A 21,835-nucleotide genomic window follows, 5' to 3' on the forward strand; every position below is an offset into this window, starting at 1 on the left:
AGAGTTCTCACAGTTGCTATGATGACTTAACAAGGTCACGCTTCTAAAGTGCTTAGCGGTGCAGGGCACAAGTAATCGTTCAAAAATCATTTGTTGAATGGATGAATGAGTGTTTTCAATGTTCAGTTTCTGTTTTCATTGTTATTAGCTGTGTGGTTTGGACAAATTACTTAACCTCTCTGAACCTTAGTGTTTTTCACCTGTTGTCTTCCTTAGAGGGTCACGGTGTGGATTAAGAGGTGGTATATGATATACAAAACGTCTGGCGCATATTAAGTGCTCAAAGGAGGGAGAGGCAGATGTGGACGGAGGCTCTGTCCAGCCCCAAAGCTGGAGCCTGGCACAGTCATAGTCTCCAAATCCATGGCTGAAAGAGAAGAGCGTCTCCAACCCCAGCTTTCCCCATCCACCCTTCTCCACCTCTGGTCCTTCCTCGCTCCCCCCACCCCACCCCGCCACCATCAGCATGCTTTCCCTGCTCTTGGGCATTCAATCCACCATCCAGCTCTCTGCCCGGGTGCAGGCTGCTCTCGCTCTTATCAAAAGGCACTCGGGAACCCATTTGCCGGCTCCTCCTCCCAGCAGCGAGCTCCCTCCTACCTGCAGCCGGCCTGTCCCAGACAGAAAGGAGACAGAGATAATGAGTGAGGCTCCTCTGAGCATAACAATGAAGGAAAGGAGTCGCGTTCAGCTGATGAGCAAACGAGGAAGGCGACGAGGCGTTGGGGCGGGGGACGCTGGGTGGTCGGAGGCTGGTGACGCTGGGCCTACAGCAGGGGATGCCGGGCAGGCAGGACTTCCCCTGTGCCCCTCCCTCCTTGCTGAGTTAGAAGGTCCCTCTGGATGAGGCACCCTCTTGGTGGCAGGGTGGGAAAGCAGGAGGCAAGTTCAAGGCCCCGTTCTGCTCTGTACTTCCGTGTGGCCTTGAGCGAGTCACTGGCCACGTTGGGCCTCTGTGGCCACCTCTGCGTGATGCCGCCTCTTTGGGTGCCAGGCCCTGGGATCCAGCAGGGAACCCCCCAGACATGCCCTCGGCATCTTACGATCGATCTCCGGGACACGTGGCTGTGAATTAGCTGGTCGTGCTCTCCCCTCCTTTTCACCTGTGATGGGGAGCGCTTAGGGGCTCTAACCCGAGCTGGGGGCGCCGTCCGGGTGGCTTTCCTGAGGATGAAGAGGACTGAGCCAGGGAAAGAGGGGTGAGGAGGGCAGGGAGGGTCGAATGGTCCAGGTTGAGGGACCAGCTTGGAGGGAGAAGGCAAAGATGGAGGATGGGGTGGCGGAGAGGGAGGTCAGGCCGTCCCTGGGGGCAGGGAAGGCTGGGCTTTGTGTTTTATCTTACAAAAGGATTTATAGAATACTTTATTGTAAATATATTTTAAATATATTACAGAATTAGAAATAAAATAGGTTTATTTTATTCTATAGAAGGGGCAGTCACTGGGTAGTTCTAAGCAGAATGATGTGACCTGGTCTGTTTTGGAAAGGGCCCTTGGGGGCTCTGGGTGGAGAATGGATCCAGGAGCAGGAGATGAGACCAGAAGACGGGGCAGGAGGCCGCTGCAATGGTCCAGTGGCCAGGGCAGCCCCCAGCAGCCTCTCTCAGAGCCCGGTTGAAGGCAGGTCATGCGGTAAACTGCCCCGTTTATAAAAATGCCAAAGCTGAGTCACCAACGGCAACTGGCAGCATCACCTCACTGGAAGAGACGCCAAAAATGCTCATTGGAGGCTCTTCCCAAGTGTGAGACCCAGGCCGCGTGGCTCCAAGGAGTAGCGCCCCTACCAAGCCCATGATCAGGCCTGGACTCAGGCGGTGGCCGCCAGGGACGAGGTGGACTTGGCAACGGATGTGCGGGGTGTCACGTGTCATGACACCTCCTCTGAGTGCGCCACTGCTCCCCCCGCCCCCGCAAGGCATCCCGACCTCGTCCTGACCTCGTCCTGCCCAGGCTCTAGGCAAATCCTTTCCAAAGCAGGGCCCCGGAGCCAATGTCCTGTGCCCCCTACGAGGTCAGACAGACGCGCTTGGTGACTGCGCCACGTGCTGCCCCGGCTCTGCAGCGGGATGTGCGGGGCGGGAGGCGCTGAAGGCCGCCCCAGACCAGCGGCAGCGGCCGCTGTCACTGTTCCTGACCCGTGTCCTTCTCGCGGGGCCCTGCACTGGTTTCCGTGGGAGACGCTCCGGCTCCCCAGCCCCTCTCCCGTAATCCACATGGGCCACGCATAGGGCGGCCCCTCTTCCTCTGCTCCGTCCTCAGTGTCCCAAACTGAGCCCCATTAGACTTCATACGGAAGCCCAGGTCGGCCCCGGTCTTGACTGCCGTCACGAGTGCGTGTGCACACACGTGCCCTCACACCCACCAGCTCATACACACCATCTCCTGCTCACACGTACTCACACGCTCAGGCTCACCCAGGCCCACTTCCAGCCGCTTGACCTCTGGCTCACCTGCTGCCTTCTCAGCCCCCGAGGCCTGATGCCAGGCTGATCCGCGGCAGGGCGGCCCTCCGGGGCTTGCCACTGCTTTGGCCCGATTCCCGGTTCTGGCCCCAGGTCCCCTCCCAGGCCTGCAGTGCTGGCTCTGTCCGGCTGCTGCCATGGAAGGTGGCCCACCCATCGCTGCCTCTCAGCCTGGATGCTGATGGGTCGCCTGCCCAGGCCTCATCCTCAGTGAGAACCTTCCCTGACGGCCCCACCCAGGGCAACACCTCAGGGCCCAGGGGAAGGGTCAAGAGACAGCACTGGCTACGGGGTCTGGAAACATGACACGGGAGGGGGGAACTCTGCCCCGGTTCCCACCCCAAGGCTGTCGTGGGGTAGAGCAGAAGCCATCCTGCAAGGCTGCTGCCATGCACGCCCACCCAGCTGCCCTCCCCTCTTCTGATTTCCACCGGGACCTCTCTCCCCTACTCTTCTCCAGACTTGAGCTTTCTGTGTCACCGACCCTGCCTGCGTCCACAGATGGGCACCTTCCAGAATGGGCCGATCAGGGCTCCCATGCTTCAGGTCATCGTGACTGGTCCAGGGAGGGATGCAGGCTCTGGAGGTGGCTGCGGGGTTGGGGTCCTGGTTCCACCACTTACTCATGTGATCTTGGGCGAACGTGTAACTTCCTGTGTCTCAGTTTCCTCATCTATGCAATGGAGAGACTAATAGTCCCCACTTCATGGCGTTGCTGTATAGATGGAATCATGGAAAAGGGCTCAGTGCAGATTAAGTGCTCAGTCAACACGAGCTACTGGTATTAATAGGACTAAATCTGGGGCCTTCTGATGGAGTGATTGCAAAAGAGAAGCTCTTTTTTTTTTTTTTTTTTAAACTGATATTCTGAATATACCCCTTGAGCGGCTGGAGGAATCTTGCCATCAGGAAGGAGAGCCTGCCTGATAATGAATCCAGCACGAAGGAAAGCAGTGCTCAGAGATGGGAAAAGAAGGACTTAGTCCTGATGAAATCACTTAAGTTCCTTGATCCAGCTGTTCCTGAAGATCTACCCCTCGACTATTCAGGAACATAACCAAGTCTTTGTTTTTTCTTCCTTTTTTTCTTAAGTTACTTTGAGTTGGGTTTCTATCATTTGCAACAAAAAGAGTATTAATGAGTATCCATCTGTCCATCCATCCATCCATCCATCCATCCATCCATCCATTCAACCATCCACAAATCCTAGCTGTGTGGGCTTAGACACATTACTTTCTCAAAGACTCAGTTTTTGCACCTGTAAAACAGAGTTTCATCACCTACCTTATGGTGGTTTCAAGGATGAATGGGCAACCCATGTGCCAAAGGCCAAGGAGGGGTTCAGTAAATTTCCCTTCCATTTCATCTTTTCTGTCTGTATCCTGCCCCACCCCCGTGCAGGTGTGCCTGGAAGGCCAAGGCAGGAGCCACACCCCACCGGGCCTGGTTCCTCTCAAGCAGCAGAATCTGAGTGGTACAGCCTTTATTGTTTCTCCATCATTTTCCAGAAGAATGGTGTCCTTCAAGGGCCACAAGGGACGGGGGTAGTAAAAATAACATAAACAAACTGAACAGAAAGGCAGGAGGGCAGCAAGTGGGGCTGAGATCGGGTGTTTGGGGCAGAGAAGGACAAGACCTGGGCAGTCAGAGCCTCTTAGCTTTCAGCCACCAGAGCAGAGAATTCTGCAAAAGAAAATGACAGAGGTGAGTCAGAGGTGGTCCGTGCAGCAGAGACTGACCAGGACCTGACTGCGGCCCCCTCACCCCCCATTGGTGTTTTCTCTTGATTCTCGAATCTGCTGCAGAAGGGAAAGCTGAAGTGATGGAGCAAGTGAGCGTGGGGGTGAATGAATGAATGAGTGAATGAATGAAGTGAGATGGGAAATGATGAGGCTACCCTACCTTTCGCTTCACGATGTCTTGTCACCCACAAATTATTAGTAATAATAACTATAATAATAGTGGTGATGATAGTTTTCTGAATGCTAATCATGTCAGTCCCTTTTCTAAGTGCTTTATATACAATATCTTATTTGACTCTGACAATAATCCCATATTGTGCATTTTACCATTATTCCCCTTCCACAAATGAGGAAACTGAGGCTCCGAGTCCAGCAATGTCACACAGCTAGTGAGAAGCAGAGGCAGCTTCAGATCCAGGTGTGTCTGACTTCGGACCCCGAGCTCTTTCATAGCCACTTGTCATAGCCCATGAGGGTCACCAGCAGGATCTAAGAAGATATAGAGTCCCCTTGCCCTGAGCTTTCTGATTTAGAAGGTCCGGGGAAAGGGATCTGGTGAGCAGCCAGGAACCACTGTGTGCTCTTCCTCATCTGGGGGACGGAGCCAGACCCTGGAGCCCGTGACCTCAGCTCAGAGGGGTGAGCGTATCCAGGTGCTCAGAACGAGCTGGGCCCTGTCTCCTCATTAATCTTCGCAAAAATCTCAGGGATCTGGGAATTATTATCCCCATTTTACAGAGGGGAAAACTGAGGCCCAGGGAGGAGAAGTGACTTTTCAGAGTGTCGAGGTTGGAAGTGGCTGAGGATTCAAGCTCTGGGATCCAGGCCCCTCCGTGTGGGCTTGCCTGCATGCCACAGTGCCCCCCCATCTCCCCAGCAGTGTCCAACTGCTCTGCTTAGCCTTAATATTAAGTAAGGGGGTCAGAGACTGGTGTCAGCACCAGGGGTTGATCAGATGTCCCTCTATTGAATCCAACTCCACGAAAATGAACAAAGGGATGTCCCAACCAGGTGAGGGGAGACACAGGGGAGCCGGAGATGGTCCCTGCACCCCAGGAGCTTCTGGAAGAAGATGATATCAGGAAACACTCTGTGCTGCTGGCCTTTTCTCTGAATCTCAAGCACGCCGAGGGCATTCGCCCCGCAGGATATTTGCACCTGCCGTTCTCACTGCCGGGTACACTTTCCAGGCTGCCTCACAGCCAGCTGCTTCTCACTTACCTGGTCTCAGCTTAAACGGCACCCCTCAAGGGGCCTTCTCTGACCACTCTGGCACAAGCAGTGACCCACCCCTACTGCGATCCTCTTCGCTCTCATCATTATTTATTATATTCACAGCACTCACGACTCTGGAAATACTTCTGAGTATATTCTTGCTTATTCACTTGCTGTCTGCCTCCCCCATTGGACCATAACGCTGCAGCCCCCACTGGCTTCGTTCCCTCCATCCCACCTCCTGGCTCCACAGCTGACACCGAGGGGACCACATGTGTTTGTGAAAAGACGTAAGAGGCACAGAGACTTCGCATTCACAGGAGAAGAGGTGCCTTCTATTTAAGCGATGGGCAAAACCTTCAGAGGAAAGGTGGCTTCTGATACAGGCCTGTAAGAAGATGCAGAATTCCCAAAGGAGAAAGCGGATGGAGGGGTCAAGGCTCAGAGGCCAGGATGCAATGCGGTGTATTTAGGAAAGACCCAATAGCCGTGCTGGGCTGGCCTCTTGTGTGATAGGACGAGCTCAGCTAAAGAGGCCTGGGCCCCCCGAATCTGGCTCTTCCCCTGACGGGCTGTGCGACCTCAGACAAGGCGGCGCCTAGCCTCTCTGAGCCTCACCAGCATCGTCTGTAAAAGGAAGGAAAGTCGGCTTTGCTTCTTGATCCAGAGACAGTCAGAAGAGAAGTGCTGGTGCACAGGAGGTCTCAGCCCGCATTGGGAACCCCTCTGCACCCCCTTCCGTGTCCTCTCGACTGCAGGGCCTTCGTGTGCTGGTTAGAAGGGGTGCTGCTCACTAGCCAGGTCTTCTGAGACCTTTATTTGGAAGATTTATTGTAGGAGAGTCTTCTCTGTTGTTTTTCTCTCCAGGGGACAAGAGAGGACAGAAGGAGTTTGCCACCCTCTCCAATATGTGTCTCTGAGATGCCAGGCCCCCAGCCTGCCAAACCCTGGGGGGCGTCAGGTAAGTCACCCTCGCCTCTGCAAACACAGTGTTGTGATGTGGGGACAGCGCAGGTGGGGACCAAGAGCGAGGCTTCGAGGCCCAGCCTGGCCCTGTTTGCTGGGAAAGGTGCCCCTCTGGGCATCCGCTCCTCCATTTCCCCGTGCAGTGAAGGAAGGGGGCGGTAACAATTCCTAGTGAGAGACGAACGAAAAGCTGAATGTGAAGAGTCATGTACCACAATGTTCACTGCAGCTCTATGTACAATAGCCAGGACATGGAAGCAACCTAAGTGTCCATTATCGGATGAAAGGATAAAGAAGATGTGGCACATATATACAATGGAATATTACTCAGCCATAAAAAGGAACGAAATTGAGATATGTGTAGTGAGGTGGATGGACCTAGAGTCTGTCATACAGTGTGAAGTAAGGCAGAAAGAGAAAAACAAATACCGTATGCTAACACACATATATGGAATCTAAGAAAAAAAAAAAAGTTCATGAAGATCCTAGGGGTAAGACGGGAATAAAGACACAGACCTACTAGAGCATGGACTTGAGGATATGGGGAGGGGGAAGGATAAGCTGGGAAGAAGTGAGAGAGTGGCATGGACATATATACACTACCAAACGTAAAATAGACAGCTAGTGGGAAGCAGCCGCATAGCACAGGGAGATCAGCTGGGTGCTTTGTGACCACCTAGAGGGGGGGGATAGGGAGGGTGGGAGGGAGGGAGACGCAAGAGGGAAGAGATATGGGAACATATGTATATGTATAACTGATTCACTTTGTTCTAAAGCAGAAACTAACACACCATTGTAAAGCAATTATACTCCAATAAAGATGTTAAAAAAAAAAAAAAAAGAGAAGAAAGGCCACAAGAGGTATCTGGGGCTTCCCTGACGTACGTCCCACCCTCCCCAGGCTTAGTATGAAGCACATATTGTAAGAACCTCCCGGTGTAATTTCTTCAATGCACATGGTTACGTAAAACGTTAGCATTAGGGGATGCCGGGCGAGGGGGCTATGGAACTCGCTGTACTATTGTTAGACCTCATCAACAGAGCTAGAAGTATTTAAAAATTACAAAGTGAAAAAACAAAGAGCACCCAAACCAACACTTGCTATCATCGTGGAAATGACCTGCCACTGAGCCCCGCCAGGTGGAGGGCTCCTCACCTTTCTGGGGTCTGACCCAGGAAATGGACACCACTCTCTCCTGTCCCGGAGGCCAGGAAAGGCAGGTGGCCTGGATGTAGGGGCCTGGGTATCGACTCAAGGTGGGAGAGGGGAAGGGTTCTCCTGCTGGCCCAGAAAACCCTTAGAATCACTGGCTGAACGACCGCAGTGGCAGGAGTGCAACCTCAACACGAAACATTAAGACTATGCCTCTCACGGGCCGGGTGTCAAAGCATCCGCTTCCTCAGCCACGAGCTCCTCTGATCCTACGGCACCTCGCTCAGCCCGGTGGTTCTTTTGAGATGTCTTCTTTTTTTTTTTTTTTTTTTTGCGGGCCTCTCACTGTTGTGGCCTCTCCCATTGCGGAGCACAGGCTCCGGACGCGCAGGCGCAGCGGCCACGGCTCACGGGCTTAGTTGCTCCGCGGCACGTGGGATCTTCCCGGACCGGGGCACGAACCCGTGTCTCCTGCATCGGCAGGCGGATTCTCAACCACTGCGCCACCAAGGAAGCCCTGAGATGTCTTCTATCATTAGTACTTTGATTAGCATTGCCGATTTTTATAGAACTAAAAAATTCTTATTTTGAAGAATCACTTCCTCCATGGGAGAGACGCTTCCGTCTGCGTTTTACAGATCGGGAAACTGAGGCCCAAGAGTCAAGTAGTGTGACTTAGATCACACAGCGGACGTGCTTCAAACTTCCCTCTTTACCCTGGAGGTTTCCGACCTCCCTTGACCTAGGTCTAGGGTGACACAGGAGACAGCTCAAACATCACCACCCCCGTGACTGTCATATTCGCCGTTTTTTATTACTTCATGGTACTGAGCACTCTTTGAGAATGATCTTATTTATGTATGTACTTACTTTTGGTCAGTTTCCCCCACCAGAACATAAACGCCAGGAGGGCAGGGGGCGCTGTCCATCTCGTTCACCATTCTCCTAGCAATAGAACACACCTGGTCCCGAGCAGGTGCCCATAAACAAATGTCAAGTGGGTGGACAGATGGATGGACGGATGGATGGCGTGGCTCATGAGTCCTCCTCAGGGTTCAAAAAGCACCGACTTACCGCATATAATTCAGCCCTGGGAGGTGAGTGGGCCGATTCTCATTCTATACATGGGGAAGTGGAGGCCTGGAGAGGTCAAGTGGCAGGGTCACGCAGAAAAGAAGGGCCAGGGGCAGGAGTTGGCCTGAGGTCCCATGAGCACCCCCTACATCGAGGTGGAGAGGCCGTTCCTGACGGGGCTCGCATCCCAGATCGGGTGGAGGCATGAACTCTCTCCAGCTTTCACCTGCCATTTGATCTGGAAAACTGGCCAGAGCCAGTAAAGCCTGTCCTTGGGCCCTGAGTTGCTCTGTCCTGGGATAAAGGACACATGAGTCCCTCCACCAACACCAGCTCCTGGAGTGACTGGTAAGAGGGGAAGTTGGTCCTTACCGTTTTCTGACTTCCATCTACCTGCCCCCTCCCCCCAATCCTCACCCTAGAAGTTACAGGCTCTTGGCTGCTCCTCAGCAAAGACCCTGACCATCACCTCCACACCAGATGGCATTTGGGGCAGTCAGCATGAAGGGGACCAAGGGACACCAACCAAGGGACTCTCCAGCGGTGGAAGGTCAGATGTTTTGCAGCCTGACTATGGGAGAGGTTTTGGACCTGTGGGCTTTTCAAAAGGCTCTAAAAACAGACCCCTGGGATCCACCGTGAAGCGGCCGGGTGTCACAGTGGCACATGCCCTGGCGTTTTGACGAGAACACAGGATTCTAATTTTGTCCACCCAGAACCTGGAGCAGGGCACTTTGGAGACAAATTGAAGGCAGGAGTCACCTCTTTTGTACCTTTTGTACACCTCTTGGGGCAGAGCTCAGGAACCAGCCAATTAACTAATGCCCTCCTATCAAAAAAAGTCTCCTCTAAAACATCTAGATCTCTCCTGAGAGAAAAACAAATGAACAAACACACAAAGACCCTGTAAAGTCTAGGTCAAGTGATTTAGCGGTAGGATGCCGGGATGGAGAACGGGCATCAGAGGATGGGGCTCTGGTCTCGGTTCTGTTCTTTACTCGTGTCCCTGGACAAGACACCTCACACTTCCTCGTCTCTGTTTTCTTATCTGTGCAGCCTCGGGTCTAGAAGATGCCTTTCTAGCTGTCCTCCGGAGTTTGGAGCAAGGGAGCCGGGAGTCAACCCTCAACTCCCATTTCTTGCTTCTGTGACCTGGGACTAGATACTTCACCTCACTGTGTCTGTTTCCTCATCTGTAAAGTGGGCCTCCTTGGGTTGTTTAGAGGAACCAGCACTAAATCCCTTGTTGCCGGCCTGATCCATAGCCAGCATGCAGCATTTGGTAGCTGTTATTCTCAAGATGCTTCTTTAGCTCCAGCCACTTTATTTATTTATTTTTAACATCTTTACTGACATTTAATTGCTTTACAATGGTGTGTTAGTTTCTGCTTTAGAACAAAGTGAATCAGCTATACATATACGTATATCCCCATATGCCCTCCCTCTTGCGTCTCCCTCCCACCCTCCCTATCCCCCCCCTCTGGGTGGTCACAAAGCACCGAGCTGATCTCCCTTTGCTATGTGGCAGCTTCCCACTAGCTATCTATTTTACATTTGGTAGTGTATATATGTCCATGCCACTCTCTCACTTCGTCACAGCTTACCCTTCCCCCTCCCCGTGTCCTCAAGTCCATGCTCTACATCTGTGTCTTTATTCCTGTCCTGCCCCTAGGTTCTTCAGAAAATTTTTTTTTTTTTTTAGATTCCATATATATGTGTTAGCATATGGTCTTTGTTTTTCTCTTTCTGACTTACTTCACTCTGTATGACAGACTCTAGGTCCATCCACCTCACTACAAATAACTCAGTTTCATTTCTTTTTATGGCTGAGTAATATTCCACTGTATATATGTGCCACATCTTCTTTATCCATTCATCTGTTGATGGACACCTAGGTTGCTTCCATGTCCTGGCTATTGTAAATAGAGCTGCAATGAACACTGGGGTACATGACTCTTTTTGAATTATGGTTTTCTCAGGGTATATGCCCGGTAGAGGGGTTGCTGCCCCAGCCACTTTAAAACCAAGTCCGTGAACTGCCTGGCTGCTGCCCGGCACAGGGGGAGGGTGCCACCAATGGCACTGTAACCTTTATTTCTTGGCCTTGCTGTTGCCAACCCCCACCTTTTCCTGTCCTGCCTGGCACCTGCCGACAACGTTCCAGTAATCCTGGAGTTGGAGCTGAATCTTGTTCCATCCCTTTCTGGCTGGGTGGCCTTAGGTCACCACCTGACCTCTCTGAGCTTCAATTTTCTCGTGTGTAAAATGGGTATGATAATGTCGACGTGCGCAGCTATTGGGAAGACCGGATGAGAAAATACAAAAAGATGCCTGGCACATAGGAGATGGCTTATAAATGTTAGTTCCTTGGATCTCCTCAGCACAACTGGCTCAGGCTGGAGCTTTGAAATAATAACAACAATAGCCACAAAAATCCCCAAACTAAGACAGGAAGATGTAAACAGACAGAGGACGTGGGACGCCCAAAGAGCACGTTTCTGACACTGTCTGTATCCCATACGAGTTAGGATTTCCTCCCTAACATGGCTGTCCACGGACACTCAGTCTCTGCCCCTCAGTTTCTGCATCTGTAAAATGGGGACAACGAGAGTATCTCCTCGTACGGCAACAGTGAGGACTGCACGAGGTACAGTGGTGCCTGGCACACAGAGGGGCCGCAGTTAAATCAAGTCTTACTGTTGAGGTGTGAGGGAGAGTGTTCCTGGGTAGAGGGGGGCGCGATCCAGAGTCCTTCTTCCTATAAAAATGCAGGTACATCTCTACCTTTGGCAAGGAAGTGCCACCTGAGGCCCCTGGGGCCAGCTCGCTGGTCTCTCCATCATCCAATCAGGAAGAGACATGGGGTGGGGATGGGGATGGGGTGCAGCAGGCAAAGGGTCAGAGGATGGGTGGACTCACTCCTCTCCTTTCCCTTAAGAAACTGAAATTAGCCTAATGAGGTCTGTCCCCATTCCGGGCGCTGTGGGAATTGGACAAAATTAGAAGCTATTGACAGGTGAGAGCATCGCGGCTGATAGCCCGAGGTGAAAATGAGATGAACTTTGAGTCAGCGCCTGGAAGACTCTCTCCTCCCCTCTGTCCTGATGATCAAGATGAAGGCACCGGCCTCCGGTTTATCACCTCACTTCTAAATAGCTCCCAGGCTGGGTTTCTTATAAATTGGTATTGCAAACAGGGATCACTTTCCCACCCCAGAGAACGGGGAGGCTGGGTCATTTGGGGTCTAGCCGGACGGCCTCAAGGAGCCGGTAAACAGTGCCGGGAGCGCACTCTGTGCCAGGCATCGCTCTGTGAGCTGTCCCATTTCATCCTCACCAGCTCGCTTATCCCCTTTTTACTCACAGGGAAACTGAGGCTGAGAGTCTTTCAGCCAGGACGACGTAACTCAGGCCTGGCTCGTGGCAGGATGTGTGTCTCTTTCTCAGAGCTTGGAGTTGAACAGCCCTGGGTTCTGGAATCAAGCCGAAACCTCCAGAGGCAGGAGAGGGATAAATGGAGAAGGAAAGTCCTCTTGCTGCCCTCACTACTGCTCCTTTTCTCAGGAGGGCAGTTATATAAGGAGTGCTGCTTTCCCTCCTTTGGCTAAATCTTATCTAGTGCAGCAGAAGGTCGGGAGTTAGGGAGAGTCCACACGGGAATAAAAACGAGCATCTTGCTATAAGCACAGAAACCATTTATAACTTGAACGTCCCAGCTCAGCCTGGTGGGGGGAGTAGCAGACTCAGGAGATCGAGGTTCCGTTCGGTCAAGGGCTTTGCTGTGTGACTTTGGCACCTCACGTCCGCTGAGCCTCACTTTCCACATCTCTCACTGGGGACCACAGACTCTGTCCCCCAGACCGTATTGGGCTGGGATGAGGATGTAATGAAATAGGACAAAACACTGTATGACTTGGGGCTCTGCCATCAGGGCTGCGGGCTGGCCCCGATGTGCATATCCTGCCTTGCTTGGAAATCAAACCCCATAGAGGCTGGAGGGCTGGAATTACAGGGAGGCATGCATGACTCTCCTTTCGTCCCTCTCAGTTTCTTCCCATCTTAGACTCCATTTCATTTCCTCTGAGAGTGGGTATTCCACTGTTGCCAAAGGGTTTTGAAGTAGCTTACAAGAGAAAGCGCACGAAACAAGACGAAAGGAACCATTTCCAGAACACTCACAATTCTTGCAACAACCTTTGAAGGTGGTTATTTTTAACCCTGCTTTGGGATGAGGCCATGGATGTCCAGAAAGAGGAGAAGGCTTGGCCATTCACACTGCTGGTTGAAGCACTCTACAGGTTGTATTTTCTGCCTGACTTCAGGAGTTTCAGCCCTAGGGCTTACTCCCTCCCTCCTGCCTCCCATGTTAAAATGCTACTTAAGGATAAAAGAACAGATTTTTGCCAGAAAGAAGCAAAAAAAAGCAAATGCCTTCAGGCATGCGGAAACACTGCAAGGGTCAGGCAATCATTACGATTAAATTTTTCAGCCACGGAAACAAAAGCAAACCACAGGCTCTTGAGTTGAAACAGGCTTGAAGCACAGGAAACGGGATCTGCCACTGGGATCAGGTTTCAGGGAAACTAACTAGGATTGCCTGCGTGCATGTGTATATGCGGGCGGGGTATGCAGTTCCTGTCGACAGCATGGCGGGGCAGAGAATGTCAAGCTTTGAAACAGCGCTCCAATGCTGAGTAGCTGTGTGATCCTGGGCAAGTCAGCCCACTTCCCTGAGCCTCAGTTTCCTTGTCTGTACGCTGAGGGCATGTCTTGTGATGCTCTTGTGAGGACGGAAGGAAGTGCCACATGGAAGGTCCCCGCTATTCCCAGCAGCCCGCACCGTCCATGAGGACAGGTATTGGGTACGGAGAACCCGGGCTGGGGACACATGCAGGGTGGCAGAGGGTCCTGCCTGGACCTCTGAGTCTCAGTTTTGGCTCTGCTACTGAGTGACCCTGGGCATGTTCCTTGACCGCTCAGTGCCTCGGTTTCCTCAAATACAAACCGGAAGAGGGATGGCATCTATTTGCTAGGATGATTATAAGGCAGTGGTTCTCAAAGTGTCGTCCCCGGGCCATGAGCACCACATGGGAACTTTGTAGAAATGCAAACGCCTGGGCCCCACCCCGGACTTAAGGAATCAGAAACTCTGGGGATGGGGCCCAACCATCTGTGTGGTGAAAAGCCGTCAGTGATTCTGATGCCAGGTGCTGTTGGAGACCCGCCGTGGGGAAGGACAGGTACTTGAGAGACAACCTGCCACTTACTAGTCTCGCCTGTTACTGATCCCTGGGTCTGGGGGCACCTTCCACCTTTGATCACCTTCTCCCTCCTTTTCTGCTTTAAAACCCCCCTCTACCAGCTTTACACCAGGCTTTCAAGGGTGGCCATGGAGAATCAATCGACCCCATCTATAAAAGTCTTTGAGTTTCCTTCGAGTTGCCCAGAAGTGGGAAAGCAAAGGGGGTATTATTAGAACTTTGTCTTTCTACCCACTCCCATCAACCTGTGACCCTAAAGGACCTGGTAAGTATCGCTCAACTTCAGAAGGGCAAGCAGCTAGAGACAGAGGCAGTCTCCCTGGTTCTAGAATCCCCTAGGACCTGCAAGCCCCAGCCCAAGTGGGTCTCCGCCCTTAGCCTGTGGACCTCTCCCTATACACCGTACCTCCTCATCATTGCATCCCCAGAACTGGACACATTCATTCATCAAACTTTTCTTGTGCCCCTACTATGTGCCAGGTCCTATTCTAGGTGCTGGGGTCAGAGCTGAACAAAACCAAGTTCCTGCCCTTGTGGACATGACATCCAACCCAGTGGGAAAGAGAGAAGCAAGCAGTAAGTCAATAAATAAAATCGTCTACAGTAGATGCTCTTTGACTTTGAATGAACGGATGAATGAATGAAGCAGGCAGCACAGGGCATGTGCTTTGGATCTGGACAGACCTGAACTCAGATCTTGACCTTGTTTCTTCCTAGGCAAACTCTTAGCCTCTCTGAGACTCAGTGTCCTCATCTATAAAACGGGGATAGTAGTAATATCCTCAAAGAAGCTGGGAAGATTAAATGAGTAAAATGCCAAGCACAGTGCCTGACACACGGAGGGCTCCATGAAGTTAGATGTCATTGCTATTGTTATTCAAGGTCATGTAGCTGAGCCTAGATGCCATCCTGGTCCTCTGTCTAGAGGTGTATGCACTGGGGCACCTGGAGAGTCCCAGGGCTGGAAGGGACCCCAGTGATCAGCCAGTGATCTGACCCCTGATTTTAAAGCGCGGGCACCTGAAGGTCAAGAAGTTCTGTGACTTGTCCCAAGTCCTACCGGGAGTTGAAGGCACCCTCCAGCTGGTGGACAGGGCTCAGCCTCTTTGGCCCAAGGCAGAGAGTCTCAAATAGAAAATTCTGGGCCCACGAAGGGCTCTTCTTCCCATCCCACTGTTTATTAGGCACCATCACACCCATCCTTCCTGTCGCCCTCCGGATACAGTACTGTGTTTGGGGGCGGAAGCGGGGAGGGGGCGTGTCTGCATCTTCCCACCTCCAAAGCATGAGGCGTGGGCCCCCCGGCCTCGGGTGATCTGTTCTCATTGCCCACTTCATCTCTTGCCCCCCTGTTTTGTTCTGCCCTGATTTCCACACTTTCACCAGGTTGGCCTGAGCCTGGACTGCGCTGGCAGACAGACCTGGGTTTGAATCCATGTCACCTTGGGCGCTGGAGCTGCTCTTTCTGCATCTGCATCTATGTCCTCTGTCATCCTAAGGTCAAGGGAGGTGACGTGTGTGCAGGGTCCAGCAACGTTACTCACCCTGGTAGTAATTCTCTCTCCCCTCCCACCCTCAGCAAACCAACCTTCTTGCCTCTTTCTAAACATGCCCTAAACTTCCCAGCCTTAGTGCCTTTGTTGATGGATACCAAGGCCTCGCCTGGACCTCCCTCCACTTGCCCTCCTGGCCTGTGGCAGCCCTGCCCGTGGTCTCCAGATCCGCACAAGGGCCCGCTGCCTCCCTCCCTGAAGAGCTCGTCTGCACCTCCTGGCCTCTGCCTGGTATTACTGTGTGTTTGTGTATAAATCATAGAGCTGTAAACACCGTGCAGGTAGAATAGAAATAGCGTTGCAGCCGCTGTTTACCGAGCACTTACTGTGCGCTGGGCGCCGCACTTAACATCATCATGTCACGGAATCGTCACAAAATCCCAGTGAGCTGTGCGTTGTGTTGTGATGCCCAGTTTATAGATGAGGGCTTTCTAGTCGGGGCTCAGGGGCACCCGGCCAAGAAGTGGTGCCTCTGAGGGTTGGGTCTAATTCCACTTTGCTCGCCCCGCTGCCCAGCACAGGCTTGCTACTCGGTAAATATCTGTTGGGTCTGATGGAAGAGTTGAGTTAGTGCTTTAAGATCTGAGCTGGGCAGTTAGGGAGGCAGGGAAGCAGGCCAGGATCTGGCCTGGTTTTCCTTCACCGTGGAGGTTGATTCTGAGCTGTAGCATATTGGCTGCAAATAAAAACGGGAGGGAGGTCCAAAGGCCTGAGGTGGGGTCACGGGGGCAACCAAGCTCAGGGTGGAACTGTCCGGTAAGTGACTCAGTGACGATGGGGGTGTGGGAGAGACACACCTCTCCCTGGAATCACCTAGACCAGCCACCCTTTTCCCTCCAGCGTCCTCTGCCCCACCTCCTTTAAAACCACCTCCCTCTCTCCCAGCCACCAGAAGGGCAGCTGGCATCAGGAGGTCAGGCAGCTCATTGCATCCAACCTTTCTAGAGTTTCTCCATTCTCATTTCTGGCATAAAAATTTAATAAACTATGCCCACGTTCTGACTCCTTGTACATTTCCCAAGGCCATTTTGTGTCTGCAGCCACTTAATTTTCACAACGAGCCCAAGCAGGTCTTAGGATAAAACTGTGCTCCCCGTTTGTCAGACACTGGAACCTAGGTATGGAGAGGTGATGGTCAAGGTCACAGCTGCTGAAGAGCAGAGAGCAAGCAGAGCATAGGGGGCTGGACTTCACACTCAAGCTACAGATATTTATTAAGTGCCTGCTTTGGGTTGGGTACGGGCTAGACACTGGGGACACAAGGATGAATACAAGCTAGCCTCTGTTAAAAAAGTAGTTAACAAACATGTATACAGCAATTCTTCTATGCCGCTGTTCTACACATGTCACGCATTAACAAATGTAAGCCTCTGACAATCCTATGAGATAAGAACAATCCTTATCCTCAGTTCAGAGCCGAGAAAACTGAGGCCCAGAGTAGTTACTTGAATCGCCCCAAATCACACAGCTAGCAAGTGGCTGGGCTGGGATTTGAACACAGACAGCACAGGCCCAGAGGCCGAGCACCTACACATAAGTTTCTCTTAAATTGGCAGAAAGGACCATCACAAGGACCAGCACTGACATGGCATAGAACAGTGGACAGAGATATTCAGAACTGGTTCCAAATCCCCGCTCCAAGCTCTTTGAACAGGCCAAGCACCTACAACCTCACTTTGCCCATCTGCAAAATGGATATGATTCCCAAGGATGTTGTGATGCTAAGAAAGATAATGATCTGAATGGAGAAGGATGTGGGATGGTGGACCGCCAGCCCCTCGTCTGTTCTGAAAGCCAAGCTTGAAAAGCAAGGTCAGGCCACATGTTCCTTTTCCTAATTCCCAGCTCATCCCTGGCTGGCTGTTCTTTCCTGGCTCTCGTGCAATTCTGAAATGGTATATTTGGGTGAAGCCAAAAGAGGTTTCGAGGCGAAGTTACAGGACACCCAGGACAAGATGCTGAGGAGGATAGGAGATAACGAATTTCCATCCCTGCAATCTGAGAATGTGAGAGTCAGTAGGGTCCTGGGGGATCAGTTGGCCTCATTTCCTTGGGTTACAGATGGGAGACTGAGGCCCGAAGTCACATAGCCAGTTTGGGCAAAGCTGGGACCAGAACTCAGGCAAAAGCACAGACAAAGTTCAGGAAAAATCTCCAATTCTCCTGGATTCCTTACACAGCAGGGAGGAAAAAAAAGAATCTATTCCTTTTGGGTTATTCAAATCTAGAGAACAATATACCAGTTTTTTCTTTGCCTGGCTTGCATGAGAGAGCTCTCAGACCTAAGGGATTGGCTTTTTTCTTCTAATCTTGGGGAGTGGGGGACACCCCCCCGCTTCTCCCCTTCCCATGGTGGAGGGACATAGCTCTGAGCTTGTAGCACCCAAACATCCTGAGATCCACCACGTGCCCGGGTCCTGGCTACTCACCATCGACCCCAATCCTGTCATCCCCGTCCTTGTCTCCAGCAGCCAGCAGTGTCTTGATTTCCTTAGCAGATAGGTCTCTGGCATCTGGGGAGAAGGCTTTCAGAATGGATCTGGAGGAGGAAAAGGAGAAAGTGGGGAGGGAGTCAGGCCAGGGTCGCCTTGTAGGAGCACCGTGAGGACGGTGGGCTGGCGTCTGCACAGGGGAAGCAGGAGGCTGGGACGGGGGGCAGGCAGCGGGCATGCGTGCAGCCATTCTGGGCCAGGTAGTCCCGCCGTGGCTATGCTTCGCGGGTAGGCGTGCAGGGAAGGACAGGCTGTCCTCTGCGAAAGGTTGCCCTCACTTCAGCCAGGGCACCTACATTTGTTTATTTATTCAGCCAACACAATAAACACAAAAGTGTCTTCTCTGTGCCACCGTCATGCTGGAAACGGGGGGCACAGAGATGATCTTAGGAAGCCACCTGAAAAAACGGAGGAAGCCATGTACTCTGGGAGAGACCACACAGTCTCTCCCAGAGTACGTGATGGATGCAGTGATGAGGAAGTGGAGAGCAGCGCTTGAAGGAGGCATCCATTCACCTGGGGGTGAGGGGAAGAGTCAGGAGAGGCCTCCTGGAGAAGGGGACGCCTGGAGGACAGGTAGAAGTCAGCATCTGTGTGCGCGCGTGCGTGTGTGTCCACATTGGGCGCGGGAGGGTGGAGGAGAAGGTTCTAGACAAAGGTTACCCTTGTGGGATGGTTTAGGGGAGAGACAGGATGGACGGGGAAGTCCCTGCTTGAAAAGCCCCTCTCCCTTCTCTTTCTGGCAAAATTCGAGGCAGTCTTGGCCAGAGTGTTACATAAAGCACAGCAGGATTGGCAGACATGGGCCAGGAGGCCAAGAGGGTGATGGTGGGAGGTTTTTGTGTGGATGCCATCTTGCACTTTCCCAGTCATAACCTGCTCTGTCTTGCTCCTAGGACTCCTGAACCCCCAAAGCTGGTTCTGCACCCTGACTTGCCCAGAAACTGTTCTAGCTGCTGGTACAGAAGGGTAGGGGTCTGCAGGACGGTAGAAGTTGCCTTTTAGAGGAATGAAAATCAATGAAATACTCAAGGGAGCGCTCTCTGTCTTGCCTATGGTGCGCTGGGCAACGAGAAAAGCCGCCTCTTGGTTCGTATTCAATTATTAAGTAGCACCATTCCATTAGCAATATTAAGTGGCTATAATTTAATCTCATTAGTTGCACTTTCTGCTGAGGATTTTATTTTCCGGAAGCAACAGCGATCAGGCACGGGTGGTTATTTTCTGTGAAGGGTGCAGAGAGACGGGCAGGTGGACAGGAACTCGGAAGCAAGAGCCCCAGCCCCCAGCCCCTCGCCCAGAGCCGCAGGCTGGGCAGCCCCTACAGGCCTCAGTTTACCCGAGCTCCTCCTCCTCGATGAAGCCGCTCTCGTCTTTATCCAAGATGTGGAATACCTTCTTCACGTCATCCGGGCTCTTTTTCTTCAGTCCAACCATTTGGAAGAACTTTTTGTGGTCGAAGGAGTCGACAGCTGTTGGGGGGTGGAGAGAGGGGGTGAAAATGAGGACAGACAAGGGGCCTGGGGAAGGGTGGGAGAATGTGGATGTCACAGCATTTTGATCGCCTCCGCAGGGCCAGTCCTGTGGGATGGCGGAGGCACACCTCCACGGGAGCGCTGAGGGAGCCCAGGCCAGGCGAGGGGGCTTGGCCCAAGGTCGCACAGTGGCAGAGGTGGCCTTGCACCCAGATCACCCTGGCTCTCCAACCGGACCTCACCCTCCACTGTACCCTTCACTAATGGCGCGGGTAGCATTTGAAGGCAGAGGGGCTTCCTGCTTTCCATGAAGCCTTTTGGGTGGCGGCTGAGTTGGGGTGGGCAGGGCAATTGGAGGCGGTGTGAACATGATGTGTGTATGCTGCAGGGGAGAAGGGAGGGTCGACCTTCTTCTTGGTCATAGACTGTGCCTCCAGAAAATCAACACAGAGAGGACAAGTTTCTCTCAAGGTCACACGGTAGGAGGAGGAAGGGGAGGACCCAGAAGTCCCGGCTTTGCTGCAGAAACCCATTCTGGTGGGAATGGGGGCGGGTGTTGGAAGGCTCCCCAAGAATTCCCAGTTAGGTTTCTTCTCAGAGGGAGCAAGATAGGTCAAGGAGAAGTGGGTGGGCTATCGCAGTGCCCTGGGAGGGTGGCTTCCCAGAGTTTCTTCATGCCCAGGGGAGGGGTTGCCAAGAGAAAGGAAATGGGAATCCTCCTCCAATTTTCTATGTCCCGAGCTCCTTTTTAAGGACACCTGAGAAAGCAAACTTTAGACCAAGTAACTTATGTGTGTGTGTGGGGGGACGGGGGTGGTGGGGTAGGGGCGAACCCCTAAGACTCACTGTTCCCTCCCTGGGCTAGAGGGGAGGAAAGCTGCTCTGTCCACCTCAGACACCAGATGGGGGAGGGGTGGAGTGGGCAGGGACAAGATCTGGAGGTGACCCCCGTGCTAATTCCTCTGCTGCCCTGCCAGGTGACCTTGGGCAAGTTTCTAGCCCTCCCCCTGCCTCAGTTTCCCCATCTGGGTGACAGGAGGGAGAAGGAAGGTAAGCAGCTAAGCGCTCAAGTCCAGGGCAGCTCAGAGACACGAGACTGCCGGCTCCCCTCCCTCGGCGCCTGAGGAGGCTGAAAGTTGCAAGCGCGGAGGCTGCCCCTCGAAGGGCTGAGCAGAGCGGAGCGCCAGCTACGGGAAGGTCACCTCGCTCCCTCGCAGATCCGTTGCGGGGGGCTGAGCTCTGAGCCCCGGAGAAGGGGCTTGGATATTCAGGGAGCCAGGAAAGAGGCCTGTCTGGAAAGGGGTCGCGCGCGTGGAGAGAAGCATGCGCACCTATAGCCCCCTCCAAATGCCTTGCAAAGGAAGCCCCAAGCGCCCACAAAGACCCAGAGGTGCAGCTTTCCACCCCGTCTTCGCCCTTGGTCCGGACCCGGGTCCTCGCAGCGTGGCCACCCGGCCTTGGGCGCCCGAGAGTGTCGGTTGTCCGGCAGGGCGCACGGCCTCCCCGCCCGCTCCGTGCCAAGTCCGGCCGGGGCAGAGTTTGGAAATGCCGTGGACCCCCCTCCGCGCTCCACCAGCGCCCCGCGGGATGCGTGGGCAGAGAAGCGCTGGGGAAGCCGCGGGACCCACGGGGTGCAGGGGCCAGGGTGCTGGATGAGGGGAGAGGGATGCGGAGCGGAGCGCGCTGCTCACCGGTAAAGGCCCCCACTGCCTTCGTGATGTCCTCAGCGCTGAGAAAGTCTGTCATCGACATCCTGCAACTGTTTGAGCCGGCAGAGCAAGTGCGAAAAGATTAAAAAGTGCTTTTCTCATCGTTTCTGCTCATATGACCTGCGCTGCAGTGCCGCGCGCCGGGCGCACGCCCGCCGGCCTGGCGCAGAGCCAGGGGGCGCGGGGCTCCGCGCGCAGCCAGAGCAGCTCAGTCCAGCCGCGCCGCCGAGCTGCGCGGGCCGGGCCGGCAGGCTTGCGAGCCGTCGCGCTGCCGCTGCCGTCCCGCCCCGCCGGGGGGCCTTGGGATCCCAGGGGCAGCGGCCAGGGCGCCAGGGGAAGGGGCAACCTCTGGAATTTACCGGGCGCTCGCGTTCCCAGCCGGGTCTGGAGGGTTCTCCTGCCGTCAAGGGCACGCAGGAGGCGCCGGCCTGGTGCGGCGCAGGGTCTCGGATCAGCGCACCTCCGAGGATGTCCCGCCGCTTCCGGGAGGATACCGGACTGGCAGGGGCCAGGCCTACACCCTCGTGGGCCCCTTGGCCCTGCTCCCATTGTCTCTCCACTCCTACCTCAGCCTCCGCTCCGTCTGTCCTGGATGCAAATTTTTGCTGCAAAATCTGAGCGCTGAGGTCTGGAAACCTGACCCACTGGACGGGGTGGCACGGATAGGCCGGTGCTGCTAGGGCCCTCTGCGGGTGCCCCATCCCACATCTGGCCAGGGGAGCACACACGGAAACC

General features: G+C 53.6%; 1 protein-coding gene across 1 annotated transcript; it reads right to left on the reverse strand.

Annotated features, from left to right (window-relative positions):
- Window positions 1–3,929: 3,929 nt before the first annotated feature.
- PVALB (parvalbumin) lies at window positions 3,930–21,340 on the reverse strand. The gene is made up of 4 exons (XM_059081138.2): window positions 21,083–21,340; window positions 19,256–19,388; window positions 17,854–17,963; window positions 3,930–4,144 (listed from the first exon to the last, which is right to left on the reverse strand). The coding sequence occupies exons 1-4, from the start codon at window positions 21,141–21,143 to the stop codon at window positions 4,116–4,118; spliced, it is 333 nt and encodes a 110-aa protein (XP_058937121.1). The 5' UTR covers window positions 21,144–21,340; the 3' UTR covers window positions 3,930–4,115.
- Between the last annotated feature and the right edge of the window lie 495 nt (window positions 21,341–21,835).

The sequence above is a fragment of the Kogia breviceps genome, chromosome 12 (genome assembly GCF_026419965.1).
Source record: "Kogia breviceps isolate mKogBre1 chromosome 12, mKogBre1 haplotype 1, whole genome shotgun sequence".
Classification (NCBI taxonomy): domain Eukaryota; kingdom Metazoa; phylum Chordata; class Mammalia; order Artiodactyla; family Physeteridae; genus Kogia; species Kogia breviceps.